The sequence below is a fragment of the Perna viridis genome, chromosome 1 (genome assembly GCF_037379345.1).
Source record: "Perna viridis isolate PV_CMFRI_1.1 ecotype Kerala chromosome 1, ASM3737934v1, whole genome shotgun sequence".
Lineage (NCBI taxonomy): Eukaryota > Metazoa > Mollusca > Bivalvia > Mytilida > Mytilidae > Perna > Perna viridis.
The window spans coordinates 16,779,752-16,801,842 of NC_142445.1; the positions used below are offsets into that span (position 1 = coordinate 16,779,752).

The window sequence follows — 22,091 nt, forward strand, 5'->3', positions numbered from 1 at the left end:
TTCCAAGACATGAAAATCAAGTGATTGACAGGAGTACTGTCTATTAATGGTTTACATTATACATGTACATGAACTGTAAAAAGTAACACATATTTATTTAATTGTTTATAGATGGAATGTTCATATTTAAAAACTACATGTATGAAGCCATAGTAAAAATGAATAAGCCTTGATCTCCATAAAACATGAAGATTGATCACTTTGTCCTCTTTAACATGTAGAAGGTATGCATATACATACCAGAAACATACATTGTAAGTTCAAAACATATAGGATTATCACTGTAATAATTCAGTAATCCTAGAAGCCTATCAATCTCATTCTAAAATGACATTTATACAATACACAAAAGAAAAAAATGTTTACTGACAATCAGGTTAAAGCATAAATTAAGACGCATTGTGTCTTTTTTCACACAACATCAATTTCAAACTTCAAATATTTCATAATAAAGACTTAAAATCTTGAGGTTTTTTTTATTTTTTTTTTTGGCATTTGGTTTAAGTAAAGTAAATAATATGATAAGTCTTTTTTCAACCAGCAGTCACAAAAAGAAGTTGGGGTGCAGAGAGGATTATACGTACTTGTAGATTCTTAGATATACACGTATTGATATGTGCCATGATTTTCTGTACTTGACACTGTGGTATCTGAGGCTTGTTGCCTCTGTGGCTTTAACAAAATCCTTTTACACTTTTAAATTGCCATTATATTGTCAATCTGGACTTCAAAACCAGCCAATAAGATGAAATCACTATTAAGCAATTTCAGGCCAACAAGAAATGATTTTAAGAGGGGCATGTGGAGATGAGAATCTACAAATTAATAGCTGAATTGCCAATTACTGTGTCTTTAATTTACTTTCTGGTCATTTGTTCAACATTGACAATCGTGGCTAGACAAACTCCTTCCCTTGATTTTATTTGTATCACAAGAGTCAAGCAAGTCAGTATTATGTGTATTAACTATATTTTTGTTTACTTGAATTCCAAATGTGGTATAAAAGCTGTGAAGCAGAATTAAATATTGACCAATTCAAATTACATAAAGTTGTTTTACTAAATGTAATTAACACAAACTAAGTTTTAATTCAATAAAATGCATAACAAGTTATACAGTATACTGTAATGATTACAAAATATTTTGTATGCAAAGCATGTATCTACACATGTCACATATAAAGTACATGTTATTAATAAAACATTTTGTTTGAAAGAATAAACAATTAATGGTAGCCCATTTTTCACATTTAGTAGGTTACAGTTACCAGTATCTTTTCATGCAAGATATACATGTACATGTACCAGTAGACTACTAAAGCTACTTCAAAAATTTGAAATACATTGCACATGTAGTATGACCTTTTGCTTAAAACTGCACTAACCTGATACACAAGTGAGCCTGCTCGTCTCACTGGAACAATATTAATATGCTCTCCTCTACGGTTATATAAACTTCTTGATCTGGAACTTATCATTGTGAACTTCCTCAGAAATATGAAAAACTTGTCAATTGCTTTAATTCACAACACATACATGGAGAAAAAAGCAACAGTGAATAACTCAAAATATGAGATTTTGCAAAATAATTGCAATATTCAGTGCTAAATTAATTATGTGACAAAATCTCCATTCAAAAGAACTCAATGTGCTATTCTGGATTTAACCTTCTACTATGGAGCAAAATCAGAGACACACTCTCATAATGAACAGGTGAATTTAAACAACATGAAATCATTAGACCATAAAATGTAACAATAACCTTTCAACCAATGGTTCCATAGATATTCTACTTTGACAAAAACAGCACATTGGATAATCTTATGACTGCTCATTTTAACCACTGTTCAAATGGTCAGTCAATGAAAAGGGTCACAGTTAGATGGTCAGTCAATGAAAAGGGTCACAGTTAGAGCTGTCAGATTTAATAATAAGTCCTTGTTAAAACATGACAGCTAATACTAATATGATCACTTTTCAGCCAGCAATTATGCCACAGAAAATGAAATGAAGTATTATTCGGTTTGCAGACCTTACACTGTACTTAGTAGATTAGGTATTCATTTCTAGAAGGTATACACAGCTTTTGGCCAAATCTTGTCAGAATTGTCCTGAGTTTATTTAATATGGCATGCAAGAATACATATATCTGTGATCTATGATCGAACTACCTTTAGATAGAATTGTTATGAAAATCTAACCAAAGTAGTCTACCAATGCACATACTAACAGCTAGCCTAAATTCCATTTTGTTGAAACAAATTCATATGCAATAATAACTAAAATATGTATATACATGTAAACAGGAAATACTGAACCTACATGTAGTGTATGTATGGCAGATTGTCAAGGAAAATTCTGCAGGAATTTTTGGGTCATACCTTTCCTTTTCAGTAACAGAATCCAAACAAAACAATTTATTCTTCAAAACCATTGTTAAATAATTATACAAATAAAACATACATCAATGTGATGTATATGTGCCATCATAAGAAAATGGAGAACATGTATATAATAAAGTTGTGTATCATCCAGGAGGATCAACTTTTGAATTAAATTTCAAGAGGATCAAAAGCCCTTTCTGACATAACATTTACTGAATTACAATTTACTGAAGCAAAAAAATGACTGTAAGAATTTGACAAATGGCCCTTTCTGAGTTTAATCCAGAGAGCTAGATATCTCAGAATTTAAAACTTGAAAATAAGCCACACTTCATTTACTGAAGAACTTAAATAAAGATTCAAAATTTGGTTTAGCAGAAAATGAGTTTATTCTACAAGTTGTATATTGTACAAGTAATTAAATATGTATCTTACAAATAACAAATACCACAAATGTATAACTTTACCACAACTGCTACATATACATATATATATATATATGCATAGACATGTACAAATTTACAGATAGGGCAGATTTCAAGTCCAACAGCATTCAAACAAATATAAGTTTACCTTACCGGTATAGGGTAGTTGAAACAGGTTCACATAGAGTTTATCTCAGTATTAGATCTACATGTATGCATATCATAAGATCAAATATCCCTAAGTGAAAATTCTGACTTTCCTTCTTAAGTGACATTATTAAATTTAATGTATTTACATGGTACTCGGACAATTTCATAGGTACCATACTTCCTCGCCTTGATAGAAGTTTTTTGACTGATGAAAAAGATCTGGAACTTCATAAGGTTCCTAACATACAGGAAGACATTTGCTCTAAAACCATTTGAAATAAATTCATATTAAGTTAGCTCCTACATGTATATGTAAATAAAAAATGTGCTTATTGGTCAATTTAGGAAATATGTCTGTATGACAGTTGAGGTGCAGGTAGGTTAGACCTTTTTTAACTTTTTAATTTACACAAACTTGGATAAGCAGCAAAAAGTACATGAGTGACCAAGTTGGGTCTGGATTGAAAAGCAATCTTGTGTCCATTTACCAGATTTAGATGATCTAAAATTCCTTGTGTTAACTTTAGAAAACCACAAGCTTTCTGTAAATATGAAACCTGAATCCTTATTTTCCATAACCATTGCATCAGCAGACACATGTACAAGTCTATTATATTTTAAGAATAGAGCATTAATTACAATGACATTGTTACCTTTACTGGCAATTCATATTTAATTTATTTTTAACATACAAAAAAAACATCATTCTATCTATGGATGTAATTGAATACAATTACTACAAAGTGAAACTAGAAAAAAGTGAGCACATCTTGCAAAAGGATAACCCCACTCCCCACAATCCCCTCCCCCTCTCCCAGGAACAAGATTTGCTTGTTCAATAGGTGGTGACTCTAGTGTCAATTAAGAGTAAAATATATTTATACATTGCCGAAGAGAACGAAATATTACTGCTTTTTTATGCTTCTTTCAAATTATTAGTCAGGACTTTTAATTTACAATATAGATAACTGATTTCCGGGGACTAAGTTGATAAATAAGACTGAGACTGAAATAATGAGGGTTTCATAGACTTATTTCCTGCTGCATCTTGTAATACTTAAGTAAGATTTACATCAATGTCCAAAATATAGTTAGAAAATAGAAATTAAATAGAAAATTTTACTGCATCACAGATCAGGCATTGATAAAGACTTATAAGTCAATTTAAGTTACATAAGAAATATTCACATTAGAAAAAAAAATGTTAATGCCATGGTGATCAATCTTTTTTTCAAGAAACTCATACTTGTACGATTTCAGTCTTACCATTACTCTTGTACTACAAAAAGTCAGGTAAAACAACAGGTAAGAGAAAAAAGATCAGATATAATCATCAGCCACATGTAAAAGTCATGAACCAGATAGAGTACCTGAGGTTTTAAATTGTTTTTTAAATCTAATGAACCACTAGTTTTAAACCACAAGGCTAAAAATTCCTTACACTGCATATTACCTTACATACATATTTCTATAATATGCATGAAATAACATACATTCTGTACATGCATGGTTGGTATAATTTGCATTATCTTCCTATGTTTAGAGGGATAAACTTATCCTAACAATAACAGGCTACTTGACACTAGCACAACTCAATATTTAAAATTAGAAATAACTGAAGCAAGTCATCAAAATGACACTGGCTATTACACCATTCTGGGCTCAAAGTACATGTATAAGTTAAAGTAAAAAGTAGATTAGGATTCCAGGCACATATGCATCTCAAAAACAGGTTTTAAATTAGAACTAACAATATTAACAAATATGAAAAATGATGTTAGAGTTAGGTTACAAAAATGTGGTTGTTGAATGTATAAATACAAAAAACATACCATTACATCATCAGGGATCAGTTTTCCAATCTTTCTTTCTTCGAACTGTAAATAAAAGTGTAGTTGTATTACAATGTATGTCCTAATGCACACCCTTGCCTGATAATACATTACCCAGCCTAATGCTTGTTTAAAGTAAACAAGAGGCTCCCAGGAGCCTGAATCACTCACCTGGTTAAATATTACCTTTCAGTGGCAATTACTCTCACAAGGAGTTGTCTGACAATTTTGAATCAAGAAGACTTTATTATAAGAATTACCATAAGGATTATTTTGCCTTTCAAGGGCAATAACTCTAACAAGGAGTCATCCATCAACTTCGATCCCCACAGACTTTTAAAGTCCTTATAATAAGGATCATTTCAGCAATGAAAATTTCTTTCTATCTATCTTGGTTTTCAAGATATTGGCTGAAAACTGTAAAAGAGCATCATTTTTCACCTTTCAAGGTCAATAACTCTAACAGCGGTCATCAGACAACTTAATCTAATGGTTTTGGAGATGTAAGAGAAAAACTTCTGACAGACTCCTTTGTTCTATTTTTACTAATAGTGGCCATGTTTTTCAATTGATAATATCTCCAAATCAGACTTATGCAGAATACTCTAAGATATATTCATACTAAATTTGATCCTAATTGGTCTGGTAGTTTGGGAGGAGAAAATATTTTAAAGAAATAACATTAAAAACGAGGATAAAATGTCAAAAAAGGCCAATAACTCCAACATGGCTTCACAAATTAAAACAAAAATTTGACCACAGATAGATCTCATCATGCTAAACACTTTTACCCTATCAGAATTGGTTGAACTAAACGGTTTAGGTAATATATGTAAAAAAAAACTTCTGTCTGACCCCTATGTTCTATTTTTAGTAACAGTGACCACGTTTTTTTTGATGGATTAAAAATTCCTACATCAGTACTATGCAGGATACCCCAATAAACATTCACCCAGTTTGGTTCTAATTGGTCTAGTACAATCAGAGGAGGAGACATTTGAAAAAAATGTTGATGATGAAGACAATGAAAGACACCAAGCGATGGCAACAGATTATTTGGCCAGTGGTCAGGTGAGCTAATATTTGAATGAGGTGATCACAGCCCAAGTGAAAATAGTGTCTTGAAGAAATATTAAACCATGTTAAAGGCAGTTGTTGCCTTTTTACATACAAATACCAGTACATGTATAAGTATATAGATTCTATTCAGCCATCAATGTCAGTATATATTGTGAATATATCAATTTTAAAGCCAAGTCTTCAGAATAAAGCACATGCTTTTATAAATAGTGAGAGACTGTAAAATGAACTGTTACTGACCCACAATCACTTCACATTTCTAGCCTGTGAAATGAAAAGAGCACTATGAAGAGTGAATTAACCTATATAATTCACACAGTTATTGTGCCCATATTTAGTTGCCTAATAGGTATAATTGCAAAACAATGTAACGCACATAAATAACACCTACTAGGAGACTTTGTCCTAAAGTTATTTTTCCACATATCTATCATAGTACAATGTTGCAAGCTTAAGACATAGACTTCAATATGGACGTTCAAGGGCAAATACTTGGATTACTCCTTCAAAAAGTTAACATGTACAGCTTCTATCCAATGATGATTTTTGTAGACCACTTCATGTTGATCATGATGGATCGTTAAATTAGTTTTTTTTCTTTCTAATATACATGTACATGTACATGCATGTAAGTTGAAGTTAAAAGCTATATACACCTGTATCTCTAAAACTGTTTATTTTGTACATGTACAAATGTATGTCCAAAAAATATGCACATTGAAGCTTTGGCAGCCATGTTAATTATGTGCTCTAACTGACACAATTTTTAAAGTGCATATAAGTTACCCAAATAATGTTTGTTACCAAAATTGTTTACTATCTGCTCTGTGAATCCAGTAGAGAAGATTACTGAAATCAAGTTAGAAAATTGCAAGCAGTATAAAAATATATGTGGACCCAAAGTGTTTACAATGCAAGGAAGCTCCTAATTGGAACTTTATAAAATAAAAATTAATTTCAACACTCTAATCCATCAATTAATCTATAAGCTTTATTGTCAATAGTGTGTATGTAAAACTAAACGGAAACTGACTAACATTGAATTCTTGTAACATCTGTCCAGCTTAAAAATATCTGTTACTTGTCACATACCGGTACACATGTATGTAAAAGTTATACCATGTGCATGTACATTTTATACAGTAGCAAGCTCCTTATGGGATTACTATATACATCCATGTTATGTATAAATTAAACCTAAGTAATGAACCTTCTAAAGAGGTTTATTTACCAAAAGGGCAGCATTGTTTATAATACTTTCTCTAATCTCAACTGATGGGTTGAGAGGATGAAACATGTAGATTATCCTAACAATGAAGGTATTGTTTACCTCTTAACTTCGCAACGCAGTGACCTATGTATATGGTACAGTATCAAAAGTTAATCTTTATCATCTTTGGAATATTTCAGTTGTTACTGCTGATTCCAAATCATATATAACTGCATTTGTAATGTCATGAAAATTGTGTTGTATACATGTTTTCTTTGGATGGTTTAGTTTCAACTAACCATGTTACAAAATGTTTCAATTTTCAGTAACCTGAAAGGTTTATCAAGCAGTGTACAAATTTATTGAGAAAACTTAGTTTAGAGACAATGAACTGTGAGATACCAGTATTGTAGATTGTAAACATTTTAAACAAATGTAAAAGGCAATTATCTGCCTTATATTTAGACTATATTATACATGTATATGTAAAAAGTACATGTGTAGATTAATATCTCTACTGACATACAACTATGTACATGCAAATGACTACATTTACATGTTTAAATAAACTTAACCCCCTAGCAAGATTAGGGAGTCTTTGAATAATGCACCAACACTTTCAATCTAAAATTTGAAGTCAAGAAATTTACATTTTCTAAATTTTGGTCAACCCTGCTTAAAAGTTGCCAGTTTATGAGTGGCAAGCCTTAAGCACAAACCAGCTCTTGGAAACTAATTGAAAATGCATAGCATTCAAGTTTTCAAGATCTGAAAAATACTGACATGAAAGTTACAAAATTTAAACTTCCTAAAATGTACATGTAAAAATAAACATAGTTTAAACCTGGGTTTGTATGTGCACAAGCATGAATTTGAAATTGTTCAGACTTCCTCAAACTAAGGAAATGATGGTGTCATATTTTTCAGAGCATCTTCTCTAGTGTGCATATGAAATCAGAATGCTTAAGTACATGTAGTAATTATAGCAGTCATGGCAGTGGCAGGTACATGTATTTACCTCTAACATTAAAGGGCTAATGTAAATATACAGGCACTAGACTAATCCACATGAATATATACCACATCAAAGTATACATGCACATGTACATATATGTACATGTACATGGATGTATAAATTAGCACTATACATGTAATTATAAGCAAATCAGTTCAAGAAATAAAGCCAAGCCTACAATGTACATGTATGTAAGGCAGTGATGACTTTTTTAAATGTCTTATATGATATAGAGATCCCAATCACTTTACCTTGTTATTTAGTGAAACAAAAAATAAGAGTGTTTCAGTCTTCAGTCAGACACTGGCCCAGTGTGGGAAACCATTTTTTCCCCAACTTGCCATTCTGGCTAATGGAATATTGATCTTGCTAGCCAAATAGAAATTCAACTAGCCAAATTTTTTGGGTTTTTTTTTCTGTACTATCATCTGTTTTCTCCTGGATTTGACTGTCTTCTGCCTTTCTTTTTCGTTCTTCAACTATCTTTTCATTTGTTTTTAAGTTTATCAAAAACTTTTCCATTTTCGAATATTCCCTCCCATTGAAGTTTTTCATCTACTTTACAGCAACAAAATTAAGTACTCCATTTCTGAAGTCATATTTCAAAAATAAAATTGTATTTCAACAGATTCATCATTATGAAACAAGAAATGTTTATCATTTGCTTCTTGTTCATTCTTATTATGACAATAAACAACTAATTTGTAAGGTAACAAATCTTAAGTTACAAAGATAATTTCGTTTGAATACCAATACGAGGTCAGGACCGTCGCGTAGGTTTTGGCACATCCCGTTTACCGGAAACTAAAATGGCAAATCGTAAACAATGCTTTACAAGTCAATAAAATTGTGTATATCATGCCAAAATTCACTTGACATATTCAAACTTAACTTCTTAAAATGCAAGGAACATATTTTTAATGTATGATGTTAAGGGATGTTTTACTAAATAACCTGTTGGCTGGTTAACTTCCCTTGGAAGTTGCCAATGACGGTCGCCAAATTGACAAGTGTAAGCTAATGAGAACTCGCCAAAATACACATTTACTCGTATTTGGCGAGCAGTGGTTTTCCACACTGTGGCCTTGTTTTTTTTTCCAAAACTGACTATTTTTCACCATATTTTGATCAAATTACAACAGTACAACAGCATTACATGTATCTCAAAAAGAACTGATTGGAAACCAAGCAAAACATTTCAGATTAGAACACAACTTCCATAAATTGTAACCAGCTTTAAACAGTAATAACTGGGAAAAATATTTAATCTTGTTATTCAGAAAATGGACAAGCGTAAAATATATATCGCCTATCTGGATGAGTGGTCTATGTGCAGGCGGTGTTGCCATAGATGTCACAGTGGTACGAGTTCAAGTCCTGTGGAGGGAACCACCAAAATTTTGCTTTGAAAATTTGAAAGTTCTAACATCGTTGGAAATGTTTCAGATCCTTCTATGCTTATGTTATCTTCCCTACGTCAATTTGATCCAAAAGAGCATTGTAGGTTTTTTTTTAAGCAAGTAGCAAGTCCTCTTTCATAGGGGTAAACCTAGCATATGCAACATAAAGTATGCCCACTCAAAATCAAGAAAAAATAATTTTTTGGAATGAAATCATGATTTACGTAATTCAACATTTTCCTAGTGTTTTCGATTTATGCTGATGTCCTGCAAAATCTGTGCATATTGCTGATTTTTTTTCAAGCTATGAAATTACTATAAAAAAAATAATAAAAAAATAAATAGCATTTTTGTCACCCTATTTAACATTTTCTTCGTTTCTTTCAAATTATTATTTACTGTATAAAAAAACTGCTACCCACAAATATTGTCTTCCCTTGCTACTCTTGTATTTCTACTTCACCCCAAACCTGAATCTGCCCTTATGTAGATCAAATAAATATTTTTTTTCTCATTACTGGCATTCTCTGGCTGCCTTCAATTAACTTGCACAATACACTGCACTTTCTATACAATATTAATACTAATTCAATGTACAAATGTATATATGCATATTTATTGTTCAATATATTTTTTGCATAACACAAACCTTCATGTATTTAGATGGTACATATCCAACTGAGTTAGTTGTAACAGCTCTTGCTCCCCACCATTCTGAACTGGTCTTGTTCACATCAAAAATCTCGAACAAGTCACCTTTCTTAAATGATAAAATATTTTGAGTTCCATCAGTATCAGGCGAATTAAAATCAGAAATTGCGCTATATATTTCCATCTTATTAAATTTAGTTCATTAGAAGAGCAGATAGCGAAACTCAACACATGGAAGTAACATAAGCTAAGCAGACAGTAAAAACCAGGTGATCAGGAAACTACAGTTATATCTCGTTAATTTTGTTTATAAGCACATATTTTAGCATTCCATTAAACAGACAGTTATTGTTTATATTTCATCATTGCTACATCATGCCATTGCGAAGTATATTATTAATACAGAGTATGATTTTCAGCAGAAAATAAGTCTGATTTTTCCACAACAGCAGCGTTTTTCTTCCTTGGATATATATATAAGGTCTTCAGAATGTTTTTTATCATTAGCAAAATTTGCGACAGGTGCGAGACAAACTCGGAATAGATTTGTCAAATTTCCGGGCATGCGGTATAGAATAGAATAGAATTATTTCAGTTAAAGAACCATTTCTCGGGCCCTTTACAGAACATCTAATAGATGTCGGTCCTGTCTATATATATAATGATAAAAATAAAACAATTCATAAGCTTAAAATCAATCTCATCGTTTCAAACATATTCAATAAAAATTAACTTCCCAGCCATTTTAGAAGCGCAATGTTTTCTTGTACAAAAAAGCCAATTAATTTTGATTATATGAATAAGTGGATTTATAGATCATTCCTAGTAGTCTTGTAAAGAGGGCATTCTATCGGTAACAAAGTGGACCTCATCCCTTATTTTATTTAACTTTTGCAGTGTAGAAATATACATTTGTTAAATATATCTTTAATTCTCTACTTTTTTAAGAATAAGCACTAATCTCATTATATTTTTTTTACAAAATGAATATTTGTAAGGTAGACTAGAGAACACTTGATTTAATCTTCATAGTCAGATTGTAATAATCTTTGAAATCAATGCAGTATTGATTAAAAAAATTAATTAAGTTAAGAAACAAAAGTACAGTGAATTCACATTCTTCCGACAAGACCATGGGGTTGTGTCACTTTTGTTAAAATTTGGTACAGGGTATAGCTGGAGCTGGAAAAAACGCCTTCACTCTTATATTTGTCTGCAAGAAAATCAGTCTTATTCATATATTATTCAGCACAAAATACATACCAATTCATATGTTCTACTATTGTATACACTACATCGATATTTTTAATCAAGAGAAGATAAATAAAAACAATGGTCTCCAGCAGGTTGCAGAAGGGCACATATAATTGCTAAATCTTTTGATCAGATCCCATGCATCCTTAATTTATCAATTGGTCACCTCATCAATTAAGATTAAACTATGAACAACAGACACTAATTGCAGATTAATGAATTGGTAATAATTGGAAAGTTTGTCCAAGCAAGAAATCACTGGTCAAGGATTATAGTCCTCGCCGCGGCAAATAATTCTCGCCAACCGATTTCCGTCCTCTCCTGTGAAATCAGTTCAAGTCCAAATTTAAGGACATGAATTAAATCCAAATTTAATAGATTGCTGATATTTCGCTCTCAAAAAAACGAGCCTTCATGCGACAATTTTCATTGAGGAATAAAATTTTGGTTGGTAGATTGGCGAGAATTGCCTCTGTCTCAAAAACGAGGAGATCTACTCTCTGACCAGTTTACGTTTAAATTTGTAGAATTATGACCCATTGACATAGAAAAGTGAAAAAAAAATATGACCCATTCATATATTTCAACTCTGAAAAAAAAACAGGCCCATTCCACTGGCGCGTCTGTATATACTGGTATATACCCCCCTCCCGTGGACAAGACGTGCATCAAATATATCCATATTTCTGACGTTAGGGCATACAATAAGTAACAGCATGATTTAGTCAGTTTTATTAACTTTTAATTATATTTAATAATTTCTTGTGTGACTTTTCTCAGAAATAATTTCCATAAACCTTCTCCAAAATATGCTATTCCGATTTTTCGCATACGCAGCATAAGTTACAAAAAACATTCCTCAGAATTCATCTGAATCTGTATTTTGACATACTATTATTAAATTCCCCATGTACAGGCACTCATTTGAGGATATGGATACGTGGATACCAGGGATACCAAATCGAGGCGGTACGGACACAGATAAGTCGAATTTTAGGTCTTGGTTTAAAGAAACGAGACAGTTATTTGAACAAGCAATAATTTCACGGAACTCTTTGATTATCATGCGTATGTTACCTTGTGGTGAAAGCGTTTCATAAAAGGTCGAACACATCAATGATTCAAGGTGGAAGTCAGTGCGAACGCAACAAAATGTTTAATTCTCATTCATTTCCCTGTGATTTGATTCAGTAATAATTATATAACTTTTGTTGTGCACACTTGAACGATTTAAAACAAAAACATAACAAAATCGGAATTTTCAAGCCGTCACTAATCGCAAAAATCCTAATACTGCGTGTGCCGACTGGGGGTACCATCAATTCTCAGTGCAGATAGGGGAGATTCGAAGGAATATACCTAAAATATTTTAAAAAAAAATTCAATACTAAATCGGAATTTCTGATCAGTTGGTGTATTATGCAAAAATATATCTGTTTAAGGTTATATTACCTATATTATTTCTTCTGCCTGTCTTAACCCATTCTATCAGCAAATTTCAACCGAAGAAAGTCGCGAAATATCATGATTTTGGCTAAGCACTGTGAGTCTAGGAGTCTTTCTATTAGGGTCTACATAAAATAATTTCAAGAAAATTTAGAACAGAGTTAACTGTTTACCATATTTTCAATCAATGTCAACGTAAACAGGCATATTTTAATTCTTATGACATTCGTTGTCTTTTAATCAGACCGCCAAAATATGGCCGAGATTTGCATCGCCTGTAATATATTGAATTTTTACCATAATCGAAACAATTCATGGAAGGTTGAATATATGCAGATTATATCAAGGGTAGCCACTTTTTGCACGTATGTTACCATTATCAATCCCTCAGGCATCCTCCACTCCCGGCTCTCGCTCCACCCCCTTTGCTCTTGGTTCCCGACCCTGTCCACCCCCATTATATTCGTTGCAAAACTAAGCAAAACTATTTTTAAAAATCGAAAGTAATGGTATCAACAGTAAATTGACTTTGTTTCGAGATTGTTGTATTACCTCCTCTCCAATGGAGTTGCATGTGGACTTTAGTACCAATCGTCAGCATAAATGGATTTCAACCAAAGTTAAAACAATGCATATGCACAGCAAGGTCTTGATTCCTATTTTTAAGCTTGCGCATCAAAAGTCATAATCGATATGGCACCGAGACATTTTTCCTGCATAGTGGTTTTAAAAGAGCTTTCAAAAGCATTTCCAGCATTTAACAAGCACTAACCCAATTCACTATAAAATTTCCATGAGGTTCTAACTACAAGTTATAGTAGATTGTCTTTACATTGTTTAAGCATAAAATATGTATAGCCAGTCTACCCTCTCTAAATGTATCAAAAACTTGATACAGTGTCCATATTGGTTCTTAAAATATTTCGGGACGAGGGAAAGTAAAGCTCTTTGTTGCTCTTGTTATTTCAGAATTTGTTATAAAAGGGGAGATGCTTTAGATGCAAAGCAAAGAGAAGCATAAAATATATTTATTGTCTTGGGCCACTGGCTCAGAGTCCTCTATTTTCATGGAATTTTTGCGATTCTCGACAATTAGCAAAACCCTTCGGTTGGTCTTGTTTTATTGTTCATGTATCCTATGATAAAACATACATGTACGTACATGCATATGAGGGTGTAACCTCCTTTTAATACTCGGTACTTTGCCTATAATTGTTAAGGACTATTCGCGTACTCCGGACATTACGTACCGTGCATTGAATATTAAAAAAAATAGTACTCCAAACATTTCGTATTAAGTACTTAATAATTACATTAAGCAGCAATCAGCACAGTTTTATTGTTAATTTCAAAAGTTACTATCATGTCTAATGATTCGTTCAATTCCGCTGGAGTTTGATTTTGTTTCAACGTTATTGTGAAATGTTGAAACAAATACCAACAACTATCAATGACATAAAAGTACACGGAAATACAAAATTAAGACATGAAATAAGCCCTCAAGCTAGGATATTTTTAATTTTGCAAATCAGCAAGCTGTATGCAAATTTAAGGATATGGAACCAACCTTGAAAAGTTCGGAGAGTTCATGGAAATAAATACCAGTAATACATGACAAAATATTTCTAGTAAATAAGAGATCCCTCTAAAGTGTATGCACACCCCACCAACTGATCAGAAATGCCGATTTAGTATTGACTTTCTTATAAAAGACCATAATCAAGGTATATTCCTTCTCCCAATACTAGGATTTTTGCGTATAGTGACGACTTGAAAATTTTGTTTAGTTTTTGTTTTAGATCGTTCAAGTGGGCTCTATAAAAGTTACATGAATCATTATTGAAACAAATCACAGGGTAATGAATGAGAATTCAACATTTTATATTGTTCGCACTGGCCCCAATCCTGAACTATTGATATGTTCGACCTTTTATGAAACCCCTTTACCACCAGAAACACAATGTAACACGCGCTTGATAATCAAAGTGTTTCATGAAATAATCGCTTGTTCAAATAACGGTCTAATTTTTTTAATGATTGATTGATTGATTGTTGGGGTTTAACGCCCGAACAGCAATATTTCAGCTACATTCATGCGATGACCATGAAATGGATGATAAAATGAACATGAAATGATGTAATGAAAAATGGAATGGGACACAAGGATAATGAGGTCGACAAATTTTATTGCAACTTGGAGAGGTGGGTAGGGTCGGGCAATTTATCCTCCTGTGGCGGAGCCCTAAGGTTCCTACTCCGATAGAATTACAAAGTTCTAAGGGTTCTTTAACGTGCGAGGAACATGGCATCTTTTCCAACACGTTGCACCACTATGGTTTGCGTCAGGTTTTCCGTATTATGGCCTGACGACACCAGCATGTAACATGCCAGGAGTACCCCATTCCACCACCTGGGGCACACAACCCAGTTGCGTTGCTCTGTGGGCAGAGCGCTCTAGCTCCGGTCATGGTTCTGAGCACTATTTACTCGCCTTTTACGACAAGCTAAGCGCTGCTGCGGGCCTATTCTTATGACACCCGGACTCACACGGGGCCATTGTTTTAAAAACAAGACCTAAAAGTCGACTTTCCTGCGTCCTTACCGCCTCGATTTTGTATCCCCGGTATCCACGTATCCATACCACTAAATGTGTGCCTGTACACGGTGAAATTAAAGATAGCATACACACAAGCTTTTAAACACTTTTTACACAAATCGTATTAACATTGAAAAAAAATCCACTAGGAATATATCTAAGTGATTATTAAATAATTGTGTCTATAACTACAATCGTCTTTCCATCAAAATGAAAAGCAAAAATAAGTCTCTCAGATCTATTCAATACCAAAACTGTGACAAAATACACGTCACAAACACCATTCGGAGAAGTAATAATTCGCGATCAGCTTGTAACCTCTATTACAATCTCTTTTCTGATTGATATAATATTCCGGGAATATTACAATGACATATGCATACATGTAGGCAAGACAAGACAAGTTTATTAGTTGACTTACGCAAAAATACTACAATAGCAATATAGTAAGGAAAAACACATACTTCAGAAAGACATAGGACCATGTTATTTAGGTAAGAAACATTCTTAGGTGAACGTCTATTATTTGCAAAAAAAAACTTGAATTATCTATTTTACTTCATATACATATTGGTACTTCTCTAGTTTGAAAACCTGTCTTAAAACTGAGATAAAATATAATTCTACAAGATTCTTCCATGTCATGTTTATTAATATCAGCTGGATTGGAATCAACAAGAAATAATCATTATTAATCCGAAAAGTTTAAGAGATGTTAGTGCTTCAAACATCTCCCTGTCTCACTCTAATACAAGATCTATTTAGTGGTGTTAGTAATCTTTTACTGACACTCATGTTGCTTTGAAGTTACTATTTTGAATACCAACATGAAACATGCTGTGGAAAAACAGCCCGGACACTGAATCCCAAAAAGGAATTATTTATATGTTTATCAATATATGCATCAGGGGCGAATCCACACACTTTGAAAGGATGGTGCCAGCCGGGTATGATTAGAATAGGGGGTGTTGGGATACTATTTACCACTTTTTGTCAGTTTTAAACATGAAAATGACAAGTTTCCCAATAAATGGAGAGGGATGCCAACCCCCTGGATCCGCGACTATATATATATGTCAAAGAGTAATCAAGGGAACCTAGATTCTAGCGGAAATCAAAAGAATGTAATCCAGGGACAAAGACCAGGCATCGAAAACAGACAAACACAACAAATAACATAAAATAACAAAAACAATGCATACAAAGTAACAAAAGTAAATGAGCAACTCGGACTCCACTTAAAACTGGGAGCATGGACCAGGTGCACCGGTAAGGTAAGCGTCCTCTGCTTTTTTTAAAAACACCCACCGAGTTGCTCATACAAAGTCAAGTCCGCGGTAGACGAAAGAGGAAAGGAAAACTATGACACGTTGAACAAATCAGTTTTCATGGTGCAGATGGATACATCGAAACGACCCACGTGTTCATGATGACGACCATAAAACTTCTGAACATAGTGATGACTTCAATCTTGTAGCAACATAACCTAGTTCCAGAATCCTAATTGTAAGAAGTCTTGCGCGATACCAAAAGTCTGCATATAGTTACAGCAAGCTCTGGCCTAACGTATGAGTTGTGATATGAAAACTCCATACGCAGATGTTGAAGAGATGTTGCTACAGATAAAAGGAAAGTTGACAATACGGAATAAAAAGTCATCGCGTTTTTACATGTAGTTTATTGGACAATAGCTTTCCTTTACCGTCGATTTCTACGTGTAATACAAGATATGAAGCTGACTTCACAGTGCTGTAGTATTCTCTATCTCAAGTTCTCCGGGGGTAGATGCGATGTATCAAAACCCCGAAACAATGATTGTTTAACGATAATATATATATATAGCGGAAGCTGTATATTGTTAAAACATGGCACTGTCGTAAAACTTAACTGGGTAATAACATAATGTACAAGCCAGAACAAGTCGAATTACTCGGGTGTAAAATTATATAAAATATATATTTATGTTAAAAACTTGGTGGTCACATGCATGTCCGATTGTAGACTATATCGTATTTTAGTCTGATATCATAATCAACCTATTATATATTTTTCCTTTAATTTTCTGGCACTAATGACATCAACGCTCAAATAACCAATTTGCTCTAGATTAGTCTTGTACAAATTCTTGCTGTACACAACAGTTTGGTACGCCAGTATTTGTCACGTTTCATTGTATGTCTCATCCAACTAACTGGAACGTTTTTGCTACAGGCCCAAACGCCACAAAACTTGAAAACTTAGATGAGTCTGAAAAAAATTCCTTACTGTTTATGACGTCATCAAGTTTGAATACTTTGAATGGTTAAGAATATTCTCAGACTTTAGTATTTTTTTTAAATTTAGTTTTAGTGGCGCCTATGGCAAGCCAAAGTGGACAAAAATCAATATTTTGTAATATTAGAAAATGAATTTTTAATATTACAAAATCATTTTTTAACAATAGAAAAGATTTTTTAATATTAGAAATTCATTTTGTAATATTAAAAATTCATTTTCCAATATTACAAATTCCTGATTTAGTAATATTATAAAACATCACACATTTTGTAATATTACAATTGAATTTGTAATATTAGAAAATGAATGTGTAATATTACAAAACAATTTTTTAATGTTAGAAAATACTCATTTTTGTCCACTTTGGCTAGCATAGGGCCGGTGCCAGGCTCGATAAATTAATTGTCCATAATCTCTTCCTTTTATTTCTAAATCCTCCCTAGCCATTTTTTTCTAAAATCAGTGACTATATGATAATGGATACTATCGCTACCGACTAACGATATACAGTAAAATAAACGATGAAAAATGCTCAAAATCATGGCCAAAGGGAAACCATTCAAGTTAAATTTTACCACGAGTGCCGTTCTGGTATTTTTGGCGGGAAAAAATAACTGATGATTGACAATAATGTACTTCAAATATTTATATTTTAAATACTTTGAGCAAATTTTACAACTTTTTGTAAGAATTGAGAAAATGCATCATAAAAAGATTTTATTCGAAAATATTGCGCACCTGTTAAGTCTTGGTCAAGAACACGCTTCATGAGCTCACTGCCTCTCTTTCAAACGTACTTCCTACTGAGATGCTTTGTTTACATTTGCTAGGTAGCGAGATTGAAAAGCTATCTAGTCGAACCAATAGAAACATGGTGTGGACTAAATCCAATCGTGTATGGCATTGACAGTCGTGACGTAAACCTGATACACAACTTGGACCCGGTAGATCAAAGAATTTTAAATTATTGATTATTCGATTTTGTGTCCAAAGAGTAAGATTGATATGTGCGATGACGTTGAAATTTTCATGGCCCATTGACCGGTATTCTGAAAACACAGTACTCTGCTAATTTGATAGAAAAGGGATCCAATAAATTGGACTTCATATTCTTTGAAAGTTTTGGTCTAGTTCAAGCAATTTTTGTGACAGCTATTTTCTGATTTTTGAAAGAGGAATAAATATTTCAATCATCTTTATGTTGGGATTATTTCACTGTTAAATTCTAAAGGATATTCAGTTTAGAAAGGAATTCAGAATGACATACATTTAATTAAAATGTAAGAGTTGTACATATCAATCACTGGGTAAGTGAAATAATATTTGTAAAGATGCAAGTAATGAAAATGAATAAGTAGAGCTCTTGCTTTTAGCTAGAGTACAAAAATGTACACTGAGTCTTCTAGAATCAATTCTAATTTCTTGAACTATGCATGTTTCATCTACAAATGTAAGATGTTAAAAGATACTGATAATGTCTTGAACAGTGCAGGTTTGAGTTAAAGAGACAAATAGTCATGATGTATTATTTCAATCATACAATAAAAATTATAGTATAAAAGTATTTGCCAGTTGGCATTAAACAATCAAATTGCTAAAATTTGTATATGTACAGTACTGAGCTGGGAAGCAGACATGTTTTGTATATTCTTTATAAAGCACAACATGAAGTACATGTATATATATACATGTATGTAACTGATGAGAATTCTGTAGGATATAAAAATGTCTCAACATAATGTATGTATATAAACAGATGTGTAAAATCAACATGTAAGAAATTCTTAATCTCAGGACAATGGAATCTGGCAAGTAATTGAAATATATGTAGATGTAAAGCAATATTTATGCATATACATGTACATGTATATACAGCTTAGACATGACCATAAATTTAATGAATTATGTACGGAATACATGTAAGATATTACTTCTGGTACCTGTATGTACTGGTGCATGTAACAGTCATGAATGAAGCTTTATAAACAGTACATATATGTGATGTTATTTTACATGTATTTCTTTTTTTGGAATAAATTACTTTTTCTTTAATTACATGCACATTGTAGCTTCACAAATGTCATTAATTTGTATTCTTAAGCATCATTCACTATGGGAAATGGTGCATCAGCTGCAGAAGGTCAAGGACCATCAAGCAGTAGGCCAAGCACAGTTCAAAAGGTGAATGTTAAACCTGTCACAAAAACAAATGGGGCTCCTGCAGGTACACCAAGAGCAGCTCCTGCATCAACACCTCGAAAAAAGGAATTTCAGGAAGTAGAAATAAAAAACAATAAACCAAACAGTACAACAAAACCACAGAATAATCCTGCCTCAAACCGCAATAATCCACCACGGCAAGATCGCAGACAAGAAGATAGTGCAGCAGGGGCAAGTGGGGGTGGAGGATCCAGGGGTCAAAGGTCACAACAACCTCAGGTAAATACATTTTGTATATTTGATCATCAGATCAGATTTTGGTTTGAAAATGTATTATTTACATGTATTAAAGAAAAAGAAGTGGAGATATCGCAACCAATTCAATATTCATGATTTTGCCACACATACATGTATGAAGTACATGTACACCATATAGCTTTATGTGTAATCATGCACAATTAACATATAATGTAGTGTACATTTACATGTATGTAATCAAATTTCTGTTTCTAATAATGAATCAACTTGAGGATAAAACCAAGGCCCAAAAAGTATTCAAAAACAAATTTTACACTACTAAGTTCTTTATGGGTTTTTTTTTCAATACATGTATGTGAGACTTGTTGATCTGCATTTTTTTTTTTACATTTAGACCAGCTGAACACCATTTTTGCCCTGAAAAAAATATATTCTACAAAATATGAATGTTGACCTTTAGCTTGCATTACATTGTAAATAAAAATGGTTACCAAGCCTATCTAAAAGTTATGGTAGCACTGTCTATTTACAGATGCCTAATAATAAAAATAAAGTTTTAACATATAAAATATTTTAGCCCCTAGTTAATCAATGAAATTTGCAATAGACATACATGCAATGGACACTTAAAAATCATTTGAAACATGACTATAATAGTGATAGTATTTTTCTACTTTTTTCAAATATCTGAGTATTGCTTAACAATGCTAAACAGACAAAATAAAATGTTGTACTGCTGTATGAAGAATGCTTCATGAAGGTCCCCATGTCTGTCTGTCTGTCCATCTCACTTTTGATTTCTGGATGATTACTATTGAACTATCTGATAAAATCATTTCAAACTCAAAAATAATAATAAACAATGAAATTAAGCAGGTAATCATCAAGTTATATTGTACTTATACAGTTGAGGAGTTATTGTCCTTTTCATTATCAAAAATTTTGAATGAGTGGATAATAGAAATAGACATTTGTAATTATTTCATCAACCATTGGCCCTTAATATTAAGATGAGCGTAGATAGATGTTAGTGGAATTTTTTATCCATTCTAGGTATAATACTTGTACACGCAATAAAATAGCAAAAATAAAGGCAGAATGTTCCACTTGAACATTTTAAGTACTATTTTGTGTAAGAATCAGGCAATAGGTGGCACATCATAATTCTCAATTTGGTCTTTTTTGCTTCAAATACAAATGTTGTCTCTTTGACATATACACCATGCCTACATGTATTTGCATTTTATTCAATACATCAAGAAAACAGTTGAAAAGCTATTTAAATTTAACCTGAAGCATATTCGATGAAGAATCTACATTGAATATACTTCAGGTTAAATTTATAATAAAAAAGTGCAGGAAAATTTTCCCACAATTTTTTCATAGTGCATTTCAACTAAATTTGACTTATCAATATCTTTTAGAGGCAAATTTTACAAACAACTTAATGGTTATTACTAGGGGTTATCAGGTATAAATACACAGTTAATCCAGTAAAATCTCTGCGTTTTTTCTTCGTGTACCACACCTTATACACATTTTGCCCGATTCTTAGACAGAGAAGTACTTAGTTCATATTTACTTCTGATGCCATCATAAAATTTACTTCCATGAAATGTTCAGTTACAGTTATATCTTCATTTGAAAATCCTTTTTTTTTTTGTTTGTTTTCATCTAACATGTGTCACAAATGTTATTCCAAATTGATATTAATTAAGAGAATCAAAATGATGATTTTAAAAGCAACTATTTTCATGTTCCACTTATAACCTGATTAAGAACTGATCCCCATCCCCCATTATGATTGGTTGTTTTGACCAGCTATAATTATAAAACAACTACCTTTAATTTTGAAAAAAATGGTCAGCTTTTACTGATAATTTAAAGAAAATCATGATTGATTGATTGGTTGTTGGTGCTTAAGGCCAAAACAGCAATATTTCAGCCATATCCA

At 32.5% G+C, this 22,091-nt stretch overlaps 2 protein-coding genes across 8 annotated transcripts in view; one reads left to right on the forward strand and one right to left on the reverse strand.

The window, feature by feature from the left end:
* The window catches only part of LOC148627504 (uncharacterized), a 35,567-nt gene extending 24,921 nt beyond the window's left edge, over positions 1-10,646 (reverse strand). For 2 of the 6 annotated variants that reach the window (XM_088574092.1, XM_088574088.1), the window contains exons 1-2: positions 10,145-10,635; positions 4,791-4,835 (exon numbers count right to left, since the gene is read on the reverse strand). In XM_088574092.1, coding sequence (XP_088430218.1) covers positions 4,791-4,835; positions 10,145-10,330 — 231 coding nt within the window. In that variant the 5' untranslated portion in view covers positions 10,331-10,635. Of the gene's footprint in view, positions 1-1,384; positions 1,653-4,790; positions 4,836-10,144 lie in introns of those variants that run through there. The other 4 variants (XM_088574103.1, XM_088574100.1, XM_088574106.1 and 1 more) reach the window with 3 other exon arrangements.
* Positions 10,647-18,521: 7,875 nt separating this feature from the next.
* LOC148627505 (uncharacterized) overlaps positions 18,522-22,091 on the forward strand; it is a 39,663-nt gene continuing 36,093 nt past the window's right edge. For both annotated transcript variants that reach the window (XM_088574114.1, XM_088574117.1), the window contains exons 1-2: positions 18,522-19,026; positions 19,821-20,158. In XM_088574114.1, coding sequence (XP_088430240.1) covers positions 19,832-20,158 — 327 coding nt within the window. In that variant the 5' untranslated portion in view covers positions 18,522-19,026; positions 19,821-19,831. The remainder of the gene's footprint in view (positions 19,027-19,820; positions 20,159-22,091) is intronic.